The sequence below is a fragment of the Condylura cristata genome, unplaced genomic scaffold, assembly GCF_000260355.1.
Source record: "Condylura cristata isolate star-nosed mole 26May11 unplaced genomic scaffold, ConCri1.0 scaffold00004, whole genome shotgun sequence".
NCBI classification, from domain to species: domain Eukaryota; kingdom Metazoa; phylum Chordata; class Mammalia; order Eulipotyphla; family Talpidae; genus Condylura; species Condylura cristata.
Genome location: NW_004567105.1, coordinates 62,857,068 through 62,874,139, shown reverse-complemented (window position 1 = coordinate 62,874,139; position 17,072 = coordinate 62,857,068). Strand labels below are relative to the sequence as shown.

Genomic DNA, 17,072 nt, shown 5'->3' with positions numbered 1-17,072 from the left:
AATGACCATAATAAAAGGTTCTCCTGGTTGGGACACAGAAGAATGAACTGTATGTAATTCAATGCCTGTAAGAAAAAAGTAAGTGTAATCTGAAAATCAGTTACCCTCTCAGTTTAAAAAAAAAAAAAAGGTAGTCATTAACCATGTAGGTGACTGGAAAGCAAATGGTCATCTCATGTTTAGTCTTCAGATGACTAGAATCTGGTTAACAATTTGACTGTAATTTCATAAAGGACTCTTGCTCCACAAATAGCTGCCCAATCTGCTTCTTAATTCCTGACCTACAGAAAGTGAGATGTTAATTATATAGAAGTAAACAATGGCAGAAATCAGATTTAATAGCCCATAGACGGACTATGAGACAAACAAAAAAGTTTCAAAATTACCTGTACAATTGGTGGAGTTGTCTGTGAATAGGGTGATGTCACACCATAGACAGTTGGACACGTCTGTCCTTGATAATATATGGTTGCTTGAGACTGTGCAGGTGAATATTGCTGCTGTACAGTGACAGACTGTTGGTTTGAATCCCAAACTCCATAATTCTGTCCCTGGACTGGGCCTGGGGCTGGTACCGGCAAGACAGCAACGCTGGAGTCCTGATGTACTACACCATCACCCTGGGCCACATACTGTGAACTGGAAACTTCCACAGGAGTTGTTACGTGGGGTACCACTGGCACAGGTGGAGGTGCAGCAAGGGATTCTGTAGAATGTCCCACCATGGGTTGAGCATGATCATAAGGAGCAGGAGAACACACAGGGTCCATGCTGGGTGTGGGCAGGAGCACCTTTCCAGCATTAGGGTTGCTGGGATCCACATAGGCCTGCATGGGATAACCTGGTGGGTAACCAGCAAAAGGGTGGTGAGGGGCACTGTAGCCAAGAGAGTCATAGGGTAGTGGAGATGTCATTCCCAAGTTCTGCATCTGTTGTTGCTGTTTCTGAGCCTCCCGTTGAGCTACCTCTTGCTCAAACAATTTCCGACGCTCCTCTGTAGAGAGTTTATTGCGATCTTTAATTCGTACTTTCTTTTTAGAAGTCGGTGTATCATATCTACAAAGTAAACAAGAAGACGACCACAAAAAAGTTTTCCCCTAAATCACAGACATAATCAAAACATTAATAAATGTTATGCCACCACTCATTAATAAGTCCTTAACCACATCAAATCCAAATTGGCAATGGATAAAAATCATAGTCAAATTAAAAGTGTCTTGCAAACAGAAGAATCCTAAGAAAATAATTAGAAAAAAGGAGCAATTTCATCCTCATTCCAAGATTGTAGAACTTCAAATTAAAGATACTTATATATCTCTACACAGATTCTTCTTTACAATTGGGGACAGTTTTATAACTACAAAATCTAAAAATAAAACAAAATCCTAAGTATACCAATAAAAGTTACAAAATGAGGTATGTTTGTTGTCAGACATAACTATCGCTGATAGGTAAGTGAAGGATGAGCATGCACATATGAGTCATGATCACACACTCCTCTCTTTGGAATAGCATCTCCCTTACTGCTAAGTCTAACACCCTGTGTATAACACACACACACACACACACACACCCCCTTACTGCTAAGTCTAACACCCTATGTAACACTAACACACACACACACACACACACACACACCCTACCAGGTCTACAAGAAGCTATCCACTCTAATATTCACAAGAAGTGGACTGAGGACTTAAAATATTCTTTTGTAAAGTTGTATGGACTGAATCAAACTTCTGAGAAAGTGTGTTCGATAAAACCAAAAAAAGACAACTAATTTCAAGATAATCTGTTGCAAAGCTTCTAACAACAGTTTTAGGGATAAGGGTATACCATTAATTAAAAAAGCAGAAACAAAAATAAACCAAACAAGTATGGTTTGAAAACCCCTTTACTACTACAATTTCCTTTATAATATTAGGGAATTTAGTAGACTTAGCTGTCTGGTAGAAGCAAGTACAAATTAACCTATAGGCTAGATCACTTGAAAAATTAACAACCAATGGGAGGAAGGGCAAAAAGTATGATAATACTAAACAATAACAATAATAACAGCATACAAATTGGGAAGGCTGAATGGTCAGCTTTAATGTCCTAAATTCAGAATGCTTAGACTATTTTAAACTGAGACAACCAGTTAGAGATGTGCCACAAGGGATTAAACTGCATTATTAAAAGACATACAACAGCAGTTACTTTTCGGGAAAATTTATGTCTTTAAACACTTTTATTACAACAGAAAAATAGTAAAAATTAATGAGCTAAGAATCAAAAATTCAAATTAAGAAATTTAAAAAGATACAATAAATCTTAAAAAGTAGGAGGAATAAAAAATGCAAGTAGAAATTATTAACAAATTAAAATATGCTATCATATTATGATTTGTATTGGAAGTATGGTTAGCAAAACAACAGTAAAGCATGAGGATCAGAAAGTAAAACCGAAACAAATTCATGACATGTACTGCTGACAGATTAAAAAAGGGCAAAAATTCCTGACTTCTTCAAATAAGGAGATTTATATATCACTAAACATGACATTAATACAGTAAAGTCAGCTGCATATCTAAATATATCAGCAATAAACTAAACATATTACAAGAAATTAAGGGTCTTAGAAATAAATGCACCAAAAGATATGAAAGTCTTTCTGGAGAAAATCATAAACAATGAGGTTAAGGAAAATCCTTCTTTATTAAATATAACAGAAAACCTAGCTATACAGAAAATGATCTAATAAAAAACCTGAACATGGGAATACAAATATTCAAAACTGTAAAGATGTCAGATGCCAAAGAATCATTTTTTGAGGGTAGGGGGCACCATAGGGGAACATCAGGAGATAGAGGGGAGGGGAAAAACTGGACACAGATTCCAAGGAAGAATACAAGTCTGAGAAAAGACAAGACATACCAGAAGATCAAGTAGTGACCTGCCCTACTTGTTATCAAATTTAATTATATAAGCCACAGTCACTGCCAGTCCAGAAACAGATCTTCCCATATATCACGTATGAAAACCCGTTGAAAAGCAGTTGCACTACAGAGCAATGGAGAAAGGATAGGTTTTCAAGTAGATGGGGCTAGGATAATTGGGTATTCACTTAGAAAAAATAATGAAAACAGATCCCTACTCTTCTAACATAAGAGGAAAAATTAATCCTTGATGGATTAAGAATTTAAACTTCCTTAAGAAAAAGAAAAAAGACTAGCATTGAGATAATAACTTCAAATTTCTTATAACACAGCAAACACTCACCATAAAGGAAGCATAGAAAACATAACACATTCAAATACACTATAACTAGTAAATTCTATACATCAAAAGACAGAGAAATAAGTCAAAAACTGGGGGGAAAATACTTGCAAAAATTATCAACAAAACACATATTTAGCATATATATTAAGAATTCCTTAAACTCAGAAAGACAATTTAATAATTGAACAACAAATGACACCTCACGTAAGAGAATAATAATATAATGCCCAACATATAACAGGACATTCAATCCATTTGGTAATTAGGGAAATATAATTCCTTGATGAGTTACTATTATATACTCAGAAAGTACCAAATATATAAAAGTCATGACAACTCGGGGCAGGGATCAAACTCATGCTGAAGTGGCTTCAGCTTCTTACTGCTGTGCTTTAACCCGCTGTGCCACCAGGGAGGGCCCAATCTCACATCTTTTTATAAGTAAATTTAATTCATAAAGAACTTTTCTGGAATAAATGTTTTCTAGTACTTTCAGTGACTATTTGGCCAGTTTTTCAACTATATGACAAAGAAAACCCCTGACACACAGAACCAAGGAACATTCTTACTGGCATGACACATGATTCACTATGAAGAGTTACTTCTACCAGCCCCTACTCCCCATTAAAGAACAAATTTCAGTTTACCCAAAAACCATTTAAATATTAGTAAGTAGAAACTACTTTAGTGCCAAATATTTGTTAGTCTTCACAGCTATTATTATTGTCAAAAGAAAGTCAGTATTTGTCAGCATAGTTTTATACTCACCAAGAGAAGGTATTTACTCCAAAAGCTTTGTGCCCAAACTCAGAAGTATGTCTTGGGTACTTTTAGACTTGGTCAGAAAAGAGCAAGTCTTTTCTCACACAGAGTACTCACCTGTCATCAGGTCTTTTTGTTCCCCGCTCATAAGCAGAAGAGGGTGGTGAGAGGGAGCCCCTTCGTTTCCTTTTCTCTTTATTTTGAGTTTGTTTGTCTGGATCTCTCTCTCTTGACCTGTTAGGTGTCTTTGGAGCAGCTGTTTGATCTCTGAAGCCAACAGCATCCCTTCCTCGTTCAGTTACTGAGGGAAAAGCGTTTTTTAAATGTTACTTTGGAAACTTTTCTCCATCATGGTAGTGTCTCAATTGTGCAATAAAATTCTATCCAACAAATGAATCTACGAACTCATCTCTCACCTACCCAACCTTGAACGTGGATGAGACAAAAGTCTTGTGTGATTGTGAGCTCTACTTTCTAAATATCTCTTCCATGATTGTCCTTTTATACTACCCCCACTGGGTGGAGTGGGGAATGGGATCAAAAACGGGGGTGGGGGTGGGGGGAAGTGAGGGAATTGCATGGGACTATGGTGATAGCACAGGCGTGATTTGGTGATGGGAAACCCGCGGGGATTACAATCAAGATGGAAAAAAAATGTGCAAAATGATGTAAAAATAAACTTTGTAATAAAAAAAAGAGAAAGAAAGAAACAACTTCAGTCTTCCTGAAGAAAAATATGTGTAGTACTGGCAATTAAAAATAAATACTTTTCAGAAAAAAAAAAAAGATGGCAATACTCCACAAATGAATCTACAGATTGAACATGATGACTATCAAAATCCTAGCTTTGATTTTTGCAACAGTTGATAAGCTCTCCTAAAATACAGAAATACAAGGGATCCCCTATACTACCCCAACCTCCCCAAAACCTCAGTCTAAGATTTCCAACAAGTTTGGTGGAACACATGCATACCAAAATGTTCCTGTTACCTTTGACAAAGCAGGCTGCTTGTCAATTCAAAATGTGAAAGCATTCCATAGTCTCTGTAACCCTGCATATTTACAATTTGTAGAAGATCAGGCTGTCATGATAAGTATGAAAACCTTAGTAGGAAAAGTTTAATTAAAAAAATAAGAAGGGCCCTCCCTGGTGGCGCAGCAGGTTAAGCACTGCACTAAGAAGCTGAAACCACTTCCGCATGAGTTCGATTCCCGCCTGCCTGGGAGGAGACCACATGGTGTGGCAGACCTCTCCTGACCCGCCCGCTGCTCCCCTCAGCAGTGTACTTTGTCGATCTGCCTGGTCTGCTCCCCACTTTGTCTCTGGTGAAGTCTTTCACCACCCCTGAGTCTGTGGCCTGTACCCCAGTTCTGTATGCACAAATAAATAAATCTTAAAAAAAAATTTAAAAAAATATAAAATAAAAAAATACTTTATAAAAACAATAAGAAGGCTTATTAGACAACTTTCTATCAACTACAATTCAAAAAGAAAACATTTCAAATACAGGTAATATAGTTAGTTAAGTCAGGAAATTATTAAAGTCATAGTGCTACATTTTTTAAAAAATAACTTCCTACTGAAAGATGGCATCACTAATCTTCATTTAGTCTCTATCTAGAATGGTCTTAACTCAGTTCCACTGCTACAGCTACCCAAAACTGTCCTAAGTACTATTTTTTAATGATCATGCCTTCAAGTTTCTCATTTTCTTAAAAAATCTAAATTCTACCACTAAGTATCTCAGTACAACTTGACTGGAATTAATTGCTTGTATGTTAGTAGTATTGCTACCTTTTTTTTTTTTTTAAGATTTATTTATGCATACAAGAACTGGGGTACAGGCCAGAGGTACAGGGTGAGTGGTAGAGGATTCATCAGAGAATCCTCTCAGGTAGGGACATAGGGGGGATGAGAACAAGCAGATCCACTGAAATACACTGTTGAGGGGAGTAGCCGGAGGATTAGGAGGGGTCTGCCATGCTATGGGTCACCTCCCTGGCATGCTGCAGTGACTGCAGATGGTTTCATCGTGCTGCACCACCAGGGAGGCTCCCTGCTACCTGATTAACCAGATTATTCTCTTCTTGAGGAAAGAATTTCTTATATCTTAAATATATTAAATAAAAATATTTCTTAGACAAAGCAGTTTTCCAATAAATATTCCAAAGCAGTTTTTCATTTCCTCGTCTCAGAAAAATACGCAATCAGTTGTTTTCTCTTTAGTAATAGGGTTAGTAAGCTTACACATGCTATTCTTTCAGTCTTTTTAGTTGGCCAAAAGCTCCATTTATGTGCAAAAGTTACTTATAGTCATTTATGAGCTTTTTTAGTGAGAAACTAAATTCATCTACACCATATGTTAGGAGTAAATGGAAACTTTCAGCTCACAAGGTGTTGGTACAATAACCTCTGTAAAGTATTATTATCTTGTTTCATCTGGACCTGCCCATGACTACTCTCTTTACTCCTCCAAAACCAGGTTCCTTGCCTTGGTGGTGATTTCCTTAAAATGTGGCTATTTCTCCACTGTAATAATAACCTGGTAAAATAAGAACAGGAAACCACACTAACACTTCATATTCTGACTCTGTTTTAGAATATGTGAGGCAAAGAGGCCATCCTATTTTACTCATGCTGATTTTCTCCTATTATAAAATGAGGGTAAAGCATGATTATATGCTTCCCAAATTATTTCAGAATTCTTTTTAATTTTAAAAGGTATAAGAAGTTTTTTTTAACTTTATTTAGAAACCAAGCCTGAATTATAAACATTATTTTAATCTAAAGGCTTGAGGCTGAGTTTAAGGAGGGAGCAGTGGAGCCCATATATGAGAGGGCTACTGAAACTGGCACACAAAAAGCTGCTTCCTTGGAGGATTACACCAGACTAGATAATTGTAATACTAGGAGAAAACTCTTGCACATTTTTAAGATTTTCCTTTCTTGCTAATGATTTCTGTGGGTCCAAAAAAGTTAGCCTTTGATGACTACCTCTGTAAGGATACCACTGGTTTTATAATCAGTATTGCCCAACTCTGCCTTCTTTCTTATACAAAGCATTTTTCTGGTAGCCAGAATAGGATGTATGACTATGAAGACATTAAACCAATACAATTAAAAATACCCAAAAGATAAAAAAATGATGCAAAGGATTACCTCACAGGCTTTTAACAAACAGGATTTAAGATTATAAAAAGACTATTCATGCCATAATTAATTAAAAAGACCAAAACCATGATCACACTTGCTCCCTCACTCTACTTATATAGTAGGTCAGTGCTGGAGGGGATCAAGAGGTCAACAGTAGCCACCATCATTGCTTTAAACTCTAAAGCAGAATGTTGAAACATAAGAGAGAGAGCTCAGAAACCAAACTACTACCCTATTATTTTTAATAGTGAATCTTAACCTTAGCTACCTTGAGGAAAGTTTTGAATTCTCTTGAGAAAAAATGAAAGTACTCAAGGAATTTTACATATAAACATCTTCTGATAAAAGATCCTACAAGACTTCTAAGAATATAGATATAGATTTAAGAAAGTCAGCTTTAGAGGAATAAATGAATTAAAGAAAACCTATTAAAAGCCATGAATTCTAAGAAAGTAACCCCAGTAGTTATGGCCATCTCCCTTGGCAAACAACATAGCTAAAGTTCTCAGTTACCTCTGTGTATTTCAAAAGAGTATTTGTAAAGTTATGTTCACAGAATATCTCTGAATACCTACTTGTGTTTTCCTTTTCAGTTTGACTTTTCTTTGGAATTCGATATACCTCCTGCAAAAAAAAAAAAAGCCAAAAGTAAGTTATTAGTGTGGAAGAGAAGTGGTGGTTGCTTAGAAGATGACTGATTTCACAGGACAATGAGGAAATAAAAACGAACATACTGGTATTTAATTACTCTCCAAAATCTGACATATTTTGCTTTAAATAAGGATATATTCTGGTCCCTTAAAATTATGATATATAAACACCATATGACATGTTTAACACTTCTATCATGCTTATACGATATTATTAGTCAAATAGTAGATGACTAAGTAATTGAGGTATATTTCTGGGTGAATGTGATTACCGACAATTTTAATTTCCATATGGTTTCTACATATAAATCGAAGTCAACTAGAGTTCCTTTACTGAGCATATATTCTTAAGAATAATTAGAACATCTCACGTACACCACACCTACTTAAGGGAAGAAAAGATTAGTAATAATTTGGCTAAACAACACTTCAGAAAATTTTCATGTATAAAGAAATACCTGTTATTCTTATTTTCCTATAAATGAAAAGACAACTTGGCTAATGGCTAAGTACAATACCTATTTTCAGGTTGTTGCTAATTTAAAAAGAAAGATAAACTTTATAGATCACTGTTGTTCTTGAAATAGCAATGTTAATATACAACAAAACTCACAAGAAATGTAAACTACTGTCTCTAAGCTTCAAGGTACCTTTCCCTGCAGGGCAAACCTAACACCAAGAACCTGTTTTGTTTCCCAACAATCCTCCACTGTTCTAATCCATCAAGTTCCCATTATTCTAATCCTAAGGAAGCACAATACTTCCTTATCTAGTCTCCTTTTTGATTAGGGGTAAATGACAAGACCACACATACTCTATAGCACAGCACATGATATAACCTTCCTTCAGAGAAATCTTGTAATACTAACCATACCTAGATGACTCAGTAATCCCAATTTTTAGGACTTTATGCCCAGAAAATAAGCTTCCCACGATTGTCAGTTCTAGCAATATTTGTACAAAATGAGAAATAACCCACCAGAAATACAATTGAGGAAGGGTCAAAATGTAATATTCAGCTGACATTGAAAATGACAAAGACTCCAGCGATAAAGGGTAATATATTTAAACACAGCTTTTAAAACATTCTGCAATATTACATGCATATACTTTATTAGGTAACAGTTATGATTAAATGTCAGGTATCATGCTAAGCATTTCCATACATTATTCATCTGAGCTTCAAAATTATACTATGAGGTAAAGTACTATTATCACCATTTTATAAATGGGAAACCTTTAAAAGCTTAGCAACTTTCCCAAGGTTATGACAATATTATGATGTAACACTTTTATCTTCTGTGCTAGATGACACAGGGTATGGCTAACAACATTACTTAAGGAAGGAGTACCATGTTTGGACAAATCTAGATAGGTAGCACTCTGCAGTCCTCCTAGCCTCTCTTTCTATGTAGGAATTCTACTAGAGCTGTGATTCTCCACTTAGCACAATTAGAATTTCCAAGGAAGTTTTACAGAAATAACACTCAGGGATTTTTTAGACTCTCCCAAGTCATTCTTATACCCAGAGAAGTTGTTCTCTTAACAACCCTCATTCAATTCTCTCAAGGGAGAATTTGAGAGAAAGAGCTATCCGTGCCTGACCTCAGCTCAGAGTCACCAAGGCATTCTCCTCTTGGGATGCCTTTGATTGTAGAAAAGATATATTCCAGTCTACTCCTCTTGAGGGACACCTAGAGTTTATCTGGTGTTCAGTGTATGTAGCTATGGGTAACACTGAATCAGCAGTAAAGACGGGGAAGAACAAAACTGGCATTCTTAGCTCTGAATCCTCCATTCACTTCTCAGAGGGGCTACCAAATTTGGAAAGAATACTGCTTATCAATTAGCATCTACCCACACTGGAGAAAAAAAATGGGTATTCTAATTTCTAAAAACTTGAAAACAACTGTAGCATTAGGTACTCTATAAACCTACATGCTCTACAAGAAAACACTCATTCACAAAGAGTGCTTAGAATAAAATATTGAGATGTCTGTCAACTAAGATTATATTATATTAACCTATTTAGTTTCTTTTGCATAAGGTGTTGGTATTACAAGTATTCATTATATTCAAAGTAATTTACTACACAATTGGAATGGATCCACAAGGTGGGAACCCATTCTGACAGTTAATGAACTAGAGAAAATGCTTCTCAAAAATATTAATTCCACCCTGGAATTTAGAGGAGAAATGGTATTCTGATATTCACCAAATGAACTATTACTACTAACTAGTGTTGAACTAGTTAACTAGTAGTAGCTAACTATTACTATGTGCCAAACACTATGTCTTATCAACATATATCCAACCACTCAAGAATTACTAATTTGATCCTCCAGACAGCCAACAATGCATAGAAAATTAAGATGGAAATTGAGCATAGTGAGGTCCTGAAAGCATAACTGATTTTTTCTAAAGCTCCACAATAATGGAAAGTGAGAAAGAGTAGCCATATGAGGATTACTTTAACATTTTAGGTCACTCTAGTGGTTAAGTAGCAAGTGTGAATATACATGTTATAGAAGTCTGTTTGGATAATGTCATAGAATCTATGTAGAAAATGTTTATAGGTTGACTTCATTCACACTTCATGTAAAATCGTTTCTAAAAACTATTCAGGAGACCTGCATATTATAAAAAAAAAAAAACAAAAAAAAAAACAATGAATCAGGAGAACTGGGTGCTGAGAATAACAATGCCTGCAGAGGCTTAAAAAAAAAAAATACACCAAAAATTGGTTCCCCGTTACACATTACACCTAATGTATTTTTATCACACTATTTTATTTCTTTGACCCATTTATAACTTGTAGAAATCAACCACATGGTGCCACTATAAACTCAAAGCACTATATATACATCAACTTTTTTATCACTAACTCTATACTGTTGTTTACAGGTTTTATACATAACCACAAACATATATTTCATCAGGTAAGACTGCCTCTGAAGAATTTTAGACTCTGTTCAGTGTTTACAGACTTGGCTAATCAATCACCCCTCTTCATTCAAAGGGTCAAAAGTAACTTTGAATCATTGACAAGCTCATGAGGTACCAATGTACCCAATATCCCTTTATAAAAGTATATAATTCTATATGACGATGTTTTTAATTTCTGGATAAAAGAAAACATGAGTTCTATGATGACTATTTTTGGAAATCTCATTTGCTCTTTTATACAGCAAGTACTTGGATAATAAGTATGCTAAAAGTATATATTATAGGATCTCCTATATTTTAGACATTGGAAATACAGTCCCTATTGCCAATGAATTCATAGACTAACAATAGTAAGGGCTGACATTTTTCTATATAACAGCCACTGTATCTTAACTCTAACCTCACATACTTATAACATTGAGAGGCACTGTTATTGATATAATAATACAATATTGTATCAACGCACTTAAAAATAGGCTCAAAGAGGTTAAGTAATTGTCCCAAGGTCACATAGTGACACAGTAAGAAAGTGGTATGTAGTACCTAGAATCCAAGTTTAGATTTCCCTCAGCTCAACACACACTTTTCACTACTACTATTACCTCATAAACACTCAAGAGAAAGTAAACAGATGCTATCTTATGATAAAAAAAATGGTAGGAGAAATATAACAAGAGTGAAACTAAAACTGGTTTGGACCTTATGAGAAAGGATTTGTAAAAACACACTGCTGGCAGTATACATTTGAATTGTCTTGAAGAATGATTATGAGTTGTACATAGAAAGAAAAGTAGAAAGTAGAAACATGGTAAACTGAACACACATTCACTCAAACTCCATCCTGAAATCTTATAAAATAACAATTGTCCAATTTTATAGCAGTGACTCTTTGGCTGAGAAAGACAATAACCCACTGGATTATTGTCTATTACTGCCAAGGATAGATGCGAATATTAACTGAGAAGAGATGTTTATGTGAGAATGCATTCTCTAACATAAACACCAATTCATGTTTCCACTTATTTAAGCAATTTTGTACTTGTGAAGATTAAAATACATGTGTGTATATATCTATATGTATATGTGTATTTAGTTAGATGTGAGCAATTTTTCTAAGGTAATTTAGTAAATCCAAAAAAGAATGGGGGAAAGGGGGAGCCATCGTCCCAGGATATTTAGTCATTTGTGAAGATTTAAGGCTAGTGTAAATATACAAATAATTTATCTAAAAGTAAAAATTTAGAAAATCTAGAGAAACAAAATAATGAAAACATTAAGCACATACAGTTCTCACTGAAATCATGTGACTAATAGACAAATCATCTTGGAAAATACATGGTTAAATTAGTTGTCAGTCACCCAGGCTAAGGATTTTATGACCTGTATCTTTGGGTAGTATATTGTTAGGGAATCTGATTCACCAGTTTATACAGTAGTGTAGAGGTTAGTAAGCTGCACCAAATTTGAACTGTAGCCCAATTCCTTAAGTACCCCCTTCAATTCCAGTTAATGTTTTTTTGACATTTTTTAAGGGAGGAGGAGAAGGGAGAGGAGAAGAGAGAAAAAGAGGGTAGGAGGATGCCAAAACTTTGGTCATATTTTAAATCTATTATTTACTATCTGGCCTTTACTAAAAACTGCTAATCCTGAATCTTGAGAGTAATAGCACATCTTTGGGTAATATATATAACCCTGTCATAGAACTTTAGTCACAATTCTATATAAATTAGTGTAAAGATTAAGTCCATTTTCTCAAACAACAAAATTTTTAAATGAACATACATATTCATATTTATACCTCAATGTCTATGACTGTGTTATCACCCGAAGGTCCAGCAATTAAAAAAATTACAGGGCAAACACTAATTTATAATCTAGTCCCTTTTCCCTCAGCATTAATTCTTAGAAAAACTTAGTGTTAATAGTTCTATACCATTACGCTTCCCTTAAAAGAGGGAAAACTGACTATCATTATATCCCTGTAGAGTTTTAGGTCTTTGGTTTTTATCTCATAAATTATACTATAAATAGTGGGGGAAGAGAGAGAATCTCTCTTAGAGGTGTGTTGGGATCTGCCTTGCAAAAAAGCCTTGGAAAATAATATACATGCCTGGAAGTTTCATAAAATCAACATGACAGGGTCAGAGGAAGGGAAAGTGAGGGGAAAGGAATACAGAGATAATTTGTTCTTTTAAATACTTGTAGAGATAATTGGATTCCCCAGAAACAAAAGGTAATAAGACCTAATTTCAGTTCAGTCAGAAAAATGCGCGATAGGATGCAATTTTAAAATAGTAAATACAAGTGTAAAGTTAATAACATGTAATACAAAGTAAAAGATTTTACAGTATTCCATTTTTGCCTACCAATATAACCAAGATAAAGTTAGAAAATACTTGTATTGACCAGGGGGTAGTGAAATAGACACTGGTATACACACTGCTAATGAGCGTTAAATTGGTATAACTATGAAGAGTAACTTGGTAATATTTATCAAAATCACAAACAGACTATGATTAAGATATACTTCTTTTAGTAATGTATTCAACGTGTATATTATGTAATTTTTTTTTTGCTGTGACTTAAGTTCCTTGTTGCTAAGTCTAGGAGTCATCTGAAAGGGACTGATTAACATGAGACTGATGATAGCATAGCTACACAATAAAATACTATATACAGTACTGCCATCTTTATTAAAAGTAAAATGTTTATATAATTTGCACAAATCTCTGGAATGCTATATAAGAAACTAGTTGCATTGGTTGCCCCAATACATGGTATGAACAAAGAGGTAGGAGGGAACTGTTTCACTGTATGCTTGAATTTCGTATTTTGTGAAGTAATGGCCTGCATTAAAACCTAAAAGAAAAAGGAAAAGAAAAAAGACAACATGCCTCAGAAGAAATGTGAGACATAGTTCCAAAAGACTTCTATGCATTATGATGGAATATGTAGTGCCCAGCAACCTAGGGTCTATAAAGTCTTAAGGAACCTGTGACCTCCCAAGGCAAATCTAATTTCTGTTAGTCAGCAAGTGCCTATCTCAAAAACCCTACTTAGTTCACTGTTACTCAGTTTAAACTTGTCCCTTGATCTCCTTTTTCTAGTATACCCACCTTGACCCAATTCAAAGAATCTTTGAACAACTGACACAAATTCCTGCTGACAAGGCTGACACAAGCTATGCAACGACTATCGTCTGACAGATTCCAGGTAGCTTGGGAAAAGCTCTGAAAAATCAGAATTTCCACTGCTAACTTATGTTATGACCTCCCTTTTTTGTATAATCATAATATCAAAAAATATTGTAGCAACATCAGTTTGTAACTAACTGGATTGCCTTAGCTCTAAATTAGCTACCTGGCCTGGGCAAAGTACAAGCTGTGCTGCTCCTGGGCAGGAAATTCCTTTGACTGAAGACAAAAGGCAAGCTCCTGGAGAGATAAGACCCCAGAGCATCAAGACTCCTGGAAAACTTCTTTGGTCTTTTGACAAAAAGCAATTCTTAAGATAACTCTCAGGGCATAAGGACCCATGGACAATTTCCTAACATTAGCAACACAGGTTTTGCTTAATGCATAACTATGTGACTTAATTTACTTTTTTCTAAAACAATTACTAACTACTCTGCTAATCTTAAATTAGCCATTAGCTTCTCTTTAGGCTATCACTGACACAATTTATCTCTTCACTAGGACTCCTAAATCCTTTGCTAACAGCTCATCCTTTCCCAGACCCTGATCCTTTAAAGTCACAGATAAACATCTGTATACATGAAAGTTATCACAAAGATGTATAGTATAGTGTGCCATAAAGTAGCAGGAAGAGGATGCATTGTTCTCCTCTTCCTTTAAAACTTTATGCCGATTTCTTAACTTACCTGATGCATTATTGTAACTAAATCTTGCTACACAGTATAAATAAAGACCTACAAAAAGATGAACAGGAAGACTTGCACCCAATCCTGACTCCTGTGTCTTCTTCGCGTCCTCTCCCCTCTCCCCTCTTGGAATCTCTGCACGCCGCTGCCTTCCATCTTAGGGTCCTGCCTGTCCTGCCTCCAGACATCTCGTTAGTTGGAGCTGGTCTCCGACACAAGGCTACTCTAGCTCTGTAGTAAATATGTAGAAAAATGAAAAGTATTTTCATGCTGGTAAGTAATCACTGAAGAATAACTGGACGTCTTGATGATTAAATGCTTCTCCAATTTCAAATGTGTTTTCTAGGCAAATTAACTCCCAATCTAAAATTTTACCTTATGCTTTTTCAAATTTAACTACTCCCTCTATAATTTTTCTAATTAAAACTTCAAAATCACCACACCCCAGTGAAAAAGGAACCATCTTAAGCTGCTAGGTGGGAATGCAAACTGGTGTAGCGACTATGGAAAGTTCTGTAGCGATTCCTCAACACACCATAAATGGAATACATATGACCCAATGAGTCCACTCCCAGGAATCTACCCAAACGACACAAAAGCACTAATTTGAAAGGAAACCTGCACTCCTGCAGCACTATTTACAATAGCTGAGATATGGAAACAACCCAAATGCCCCCAAGCAGATGAACAGATCTAGCAGTTGTGATACACACACACACACACACAAATACTTTTCAGTGACCATAAAAGATAAACTCATGCCACTTGCAGCAACATGGAGTTAGAAGGAATTATGCTAAGTGAAATAAGTCAGGAGGAAAAAGATAACTATGGTTTCACATATAGTGGAATACAGAAAACCCAAAGTGTCAGGAAAAATAAAGACAAAGCTTTCAAATGGACCATAGACTTAAGGCATACTGCAGAGAAGGGAAGAGCACAGATACTATTGTGGTGGGGTAACTTTTAGGGACCACACTGGAGGGGAGAAATCAAATACTAACCAAAAAACTTTAAAAAGAAAATAGGTAATTTTTAAAAAATCACAATCCTTCAGTGACTTCTCTGAACCATGTGTTGTACCAGTCAACTGAATGCTGCACCAAGACATATAAACTACTATGTAAATTCAGTCAAAAAAACTTTTATTGACCACTGTTCATTCCTTTCCCAACTCACATATACACATCCCTATTTGAGGAGCAGCTTAATATTTATGGACCCTTGCCACAGAAAATTCTTAGGTTCAGTCATGGACCACAGGTTCAAAATCTTTGTAGCATTCAGGAAAAAAACACTAAAATGCTAAGTTCTATGATTTCAGAATGAATCTGAACTTACAGTAGTTTCTAAATTAGAAGAAGAAATATCTGAAAACTATTCAACAAAGACACAAAATTGCATGAATTGCTTAGAAATCAGTTTTTTTGTTGGAACAGAAAAAGAGTGGAAAATGATAGTGTTTAAATCAGAAGACCTGAGCTAATTTTCAGCTCACTTAAAAGCTAAGTCACAACCTCACGGGTCTGTTTCCATTTTACATCTGATAAAAACACCATCATTTACTTCCAAGTTTTCTAAAAATTATATGACAGCTATTCAAATAGCTTCTGACCACCTATCAAATAAAGCATATGTACTACAAATTGAAGCAGTGGTGTGGTACCATGAACAGACAGACCCCCTCTTCACTTCTTCATTCAAGTACTTATGTGTGCCTTACTACATACCAGGCTCTCACAGTAACCTGAAGGACCTCAAAAAACCAGTTTCAGTCTTCACGCAATGTACAATTATAAAATGTTATCTACTGTAGTTGGAAAGGGTATTATAAAGCATACAGAAAGAGAAGGCTGCCCTGAGTTGGAGGAATACGAATAGCTTTCCTGGGGAAAGAAATTTTAAGAAAAGACATTTGAACAACAACAAATATATTTTCAGGAATTAGCAAAATGTGTGTGCTTATGTATCTATGAATATCAGCAGCACAGTCCACTGGTGGTCAGAATGGTTGAGATGAGACTCCATATGTAAACGAGAGCCAAACTATATACCATGGCATGCAAGCCACCTTAAGAAAAATAAAGTTAGTTTTAATGGTGTAATGGGGAGCCATTTCAATGTTTTAAATAGGACAGTGATATGAACAGATTATTCTCAAAAGATCGGTTTGGGCCCCTCCCTGGTGGTGCAGCGAGTTAAAGCACAGCACTGAGAAGCTAAAGCCACTTCCACATGAGTTCGATCCCTGCCTGCCCCGGAGGTGACCACATGGTGCGGCGGACCTCTCCTGACCCGCCTGCTGCTCCCCTCAGCAGTGTGCTTCTCAGTCAGCCTGTTCTGCTCCCCGCTCTGTCTCTGGTGAATCCTATCACCCTCCGTATCTCTGGCCTGTACCCCAGTTCTGTATGAATAAATAA

The 17,072-nt window shown here is 35.7% G+C and overlaps 1 protein-coding gene across 2 annotated transcripts in view; it reads right to left on the bottom strand.

Moving 5' to 3' along the window:
* Window positions 1-17,072, bottom strand: part of SETD2 (SET domain containing 2) — a 90,644-nt gene that overhangs the window by 15,903 nt on the left and 57,669 nt on the right. Inside the window, exons 13-15 of one of the 2 annotated variants that reach the window (XM_004676234.2) lie at window positions 7,752-7,800; window positions 4,140-4,323; window positions 387-1,056 (exon numbers count right to left, since the gene is read on the bottom strand). In XM_004676234.2, coding sequence (XP_004676291.1) covers window positions 387-1,056; window positions 4,140-4,323; window positions 7,752-7,800 — 903 coding nt within the window. Of the gene's footprint in view, window positions 1-386; window positions 1,057-4,139; window positions 4,324-7,751; window positions 7,801-17,072 lie in introns of those variants that run through there. The other variant, XR_001145037.1, reaches the window with a different exon arrangement.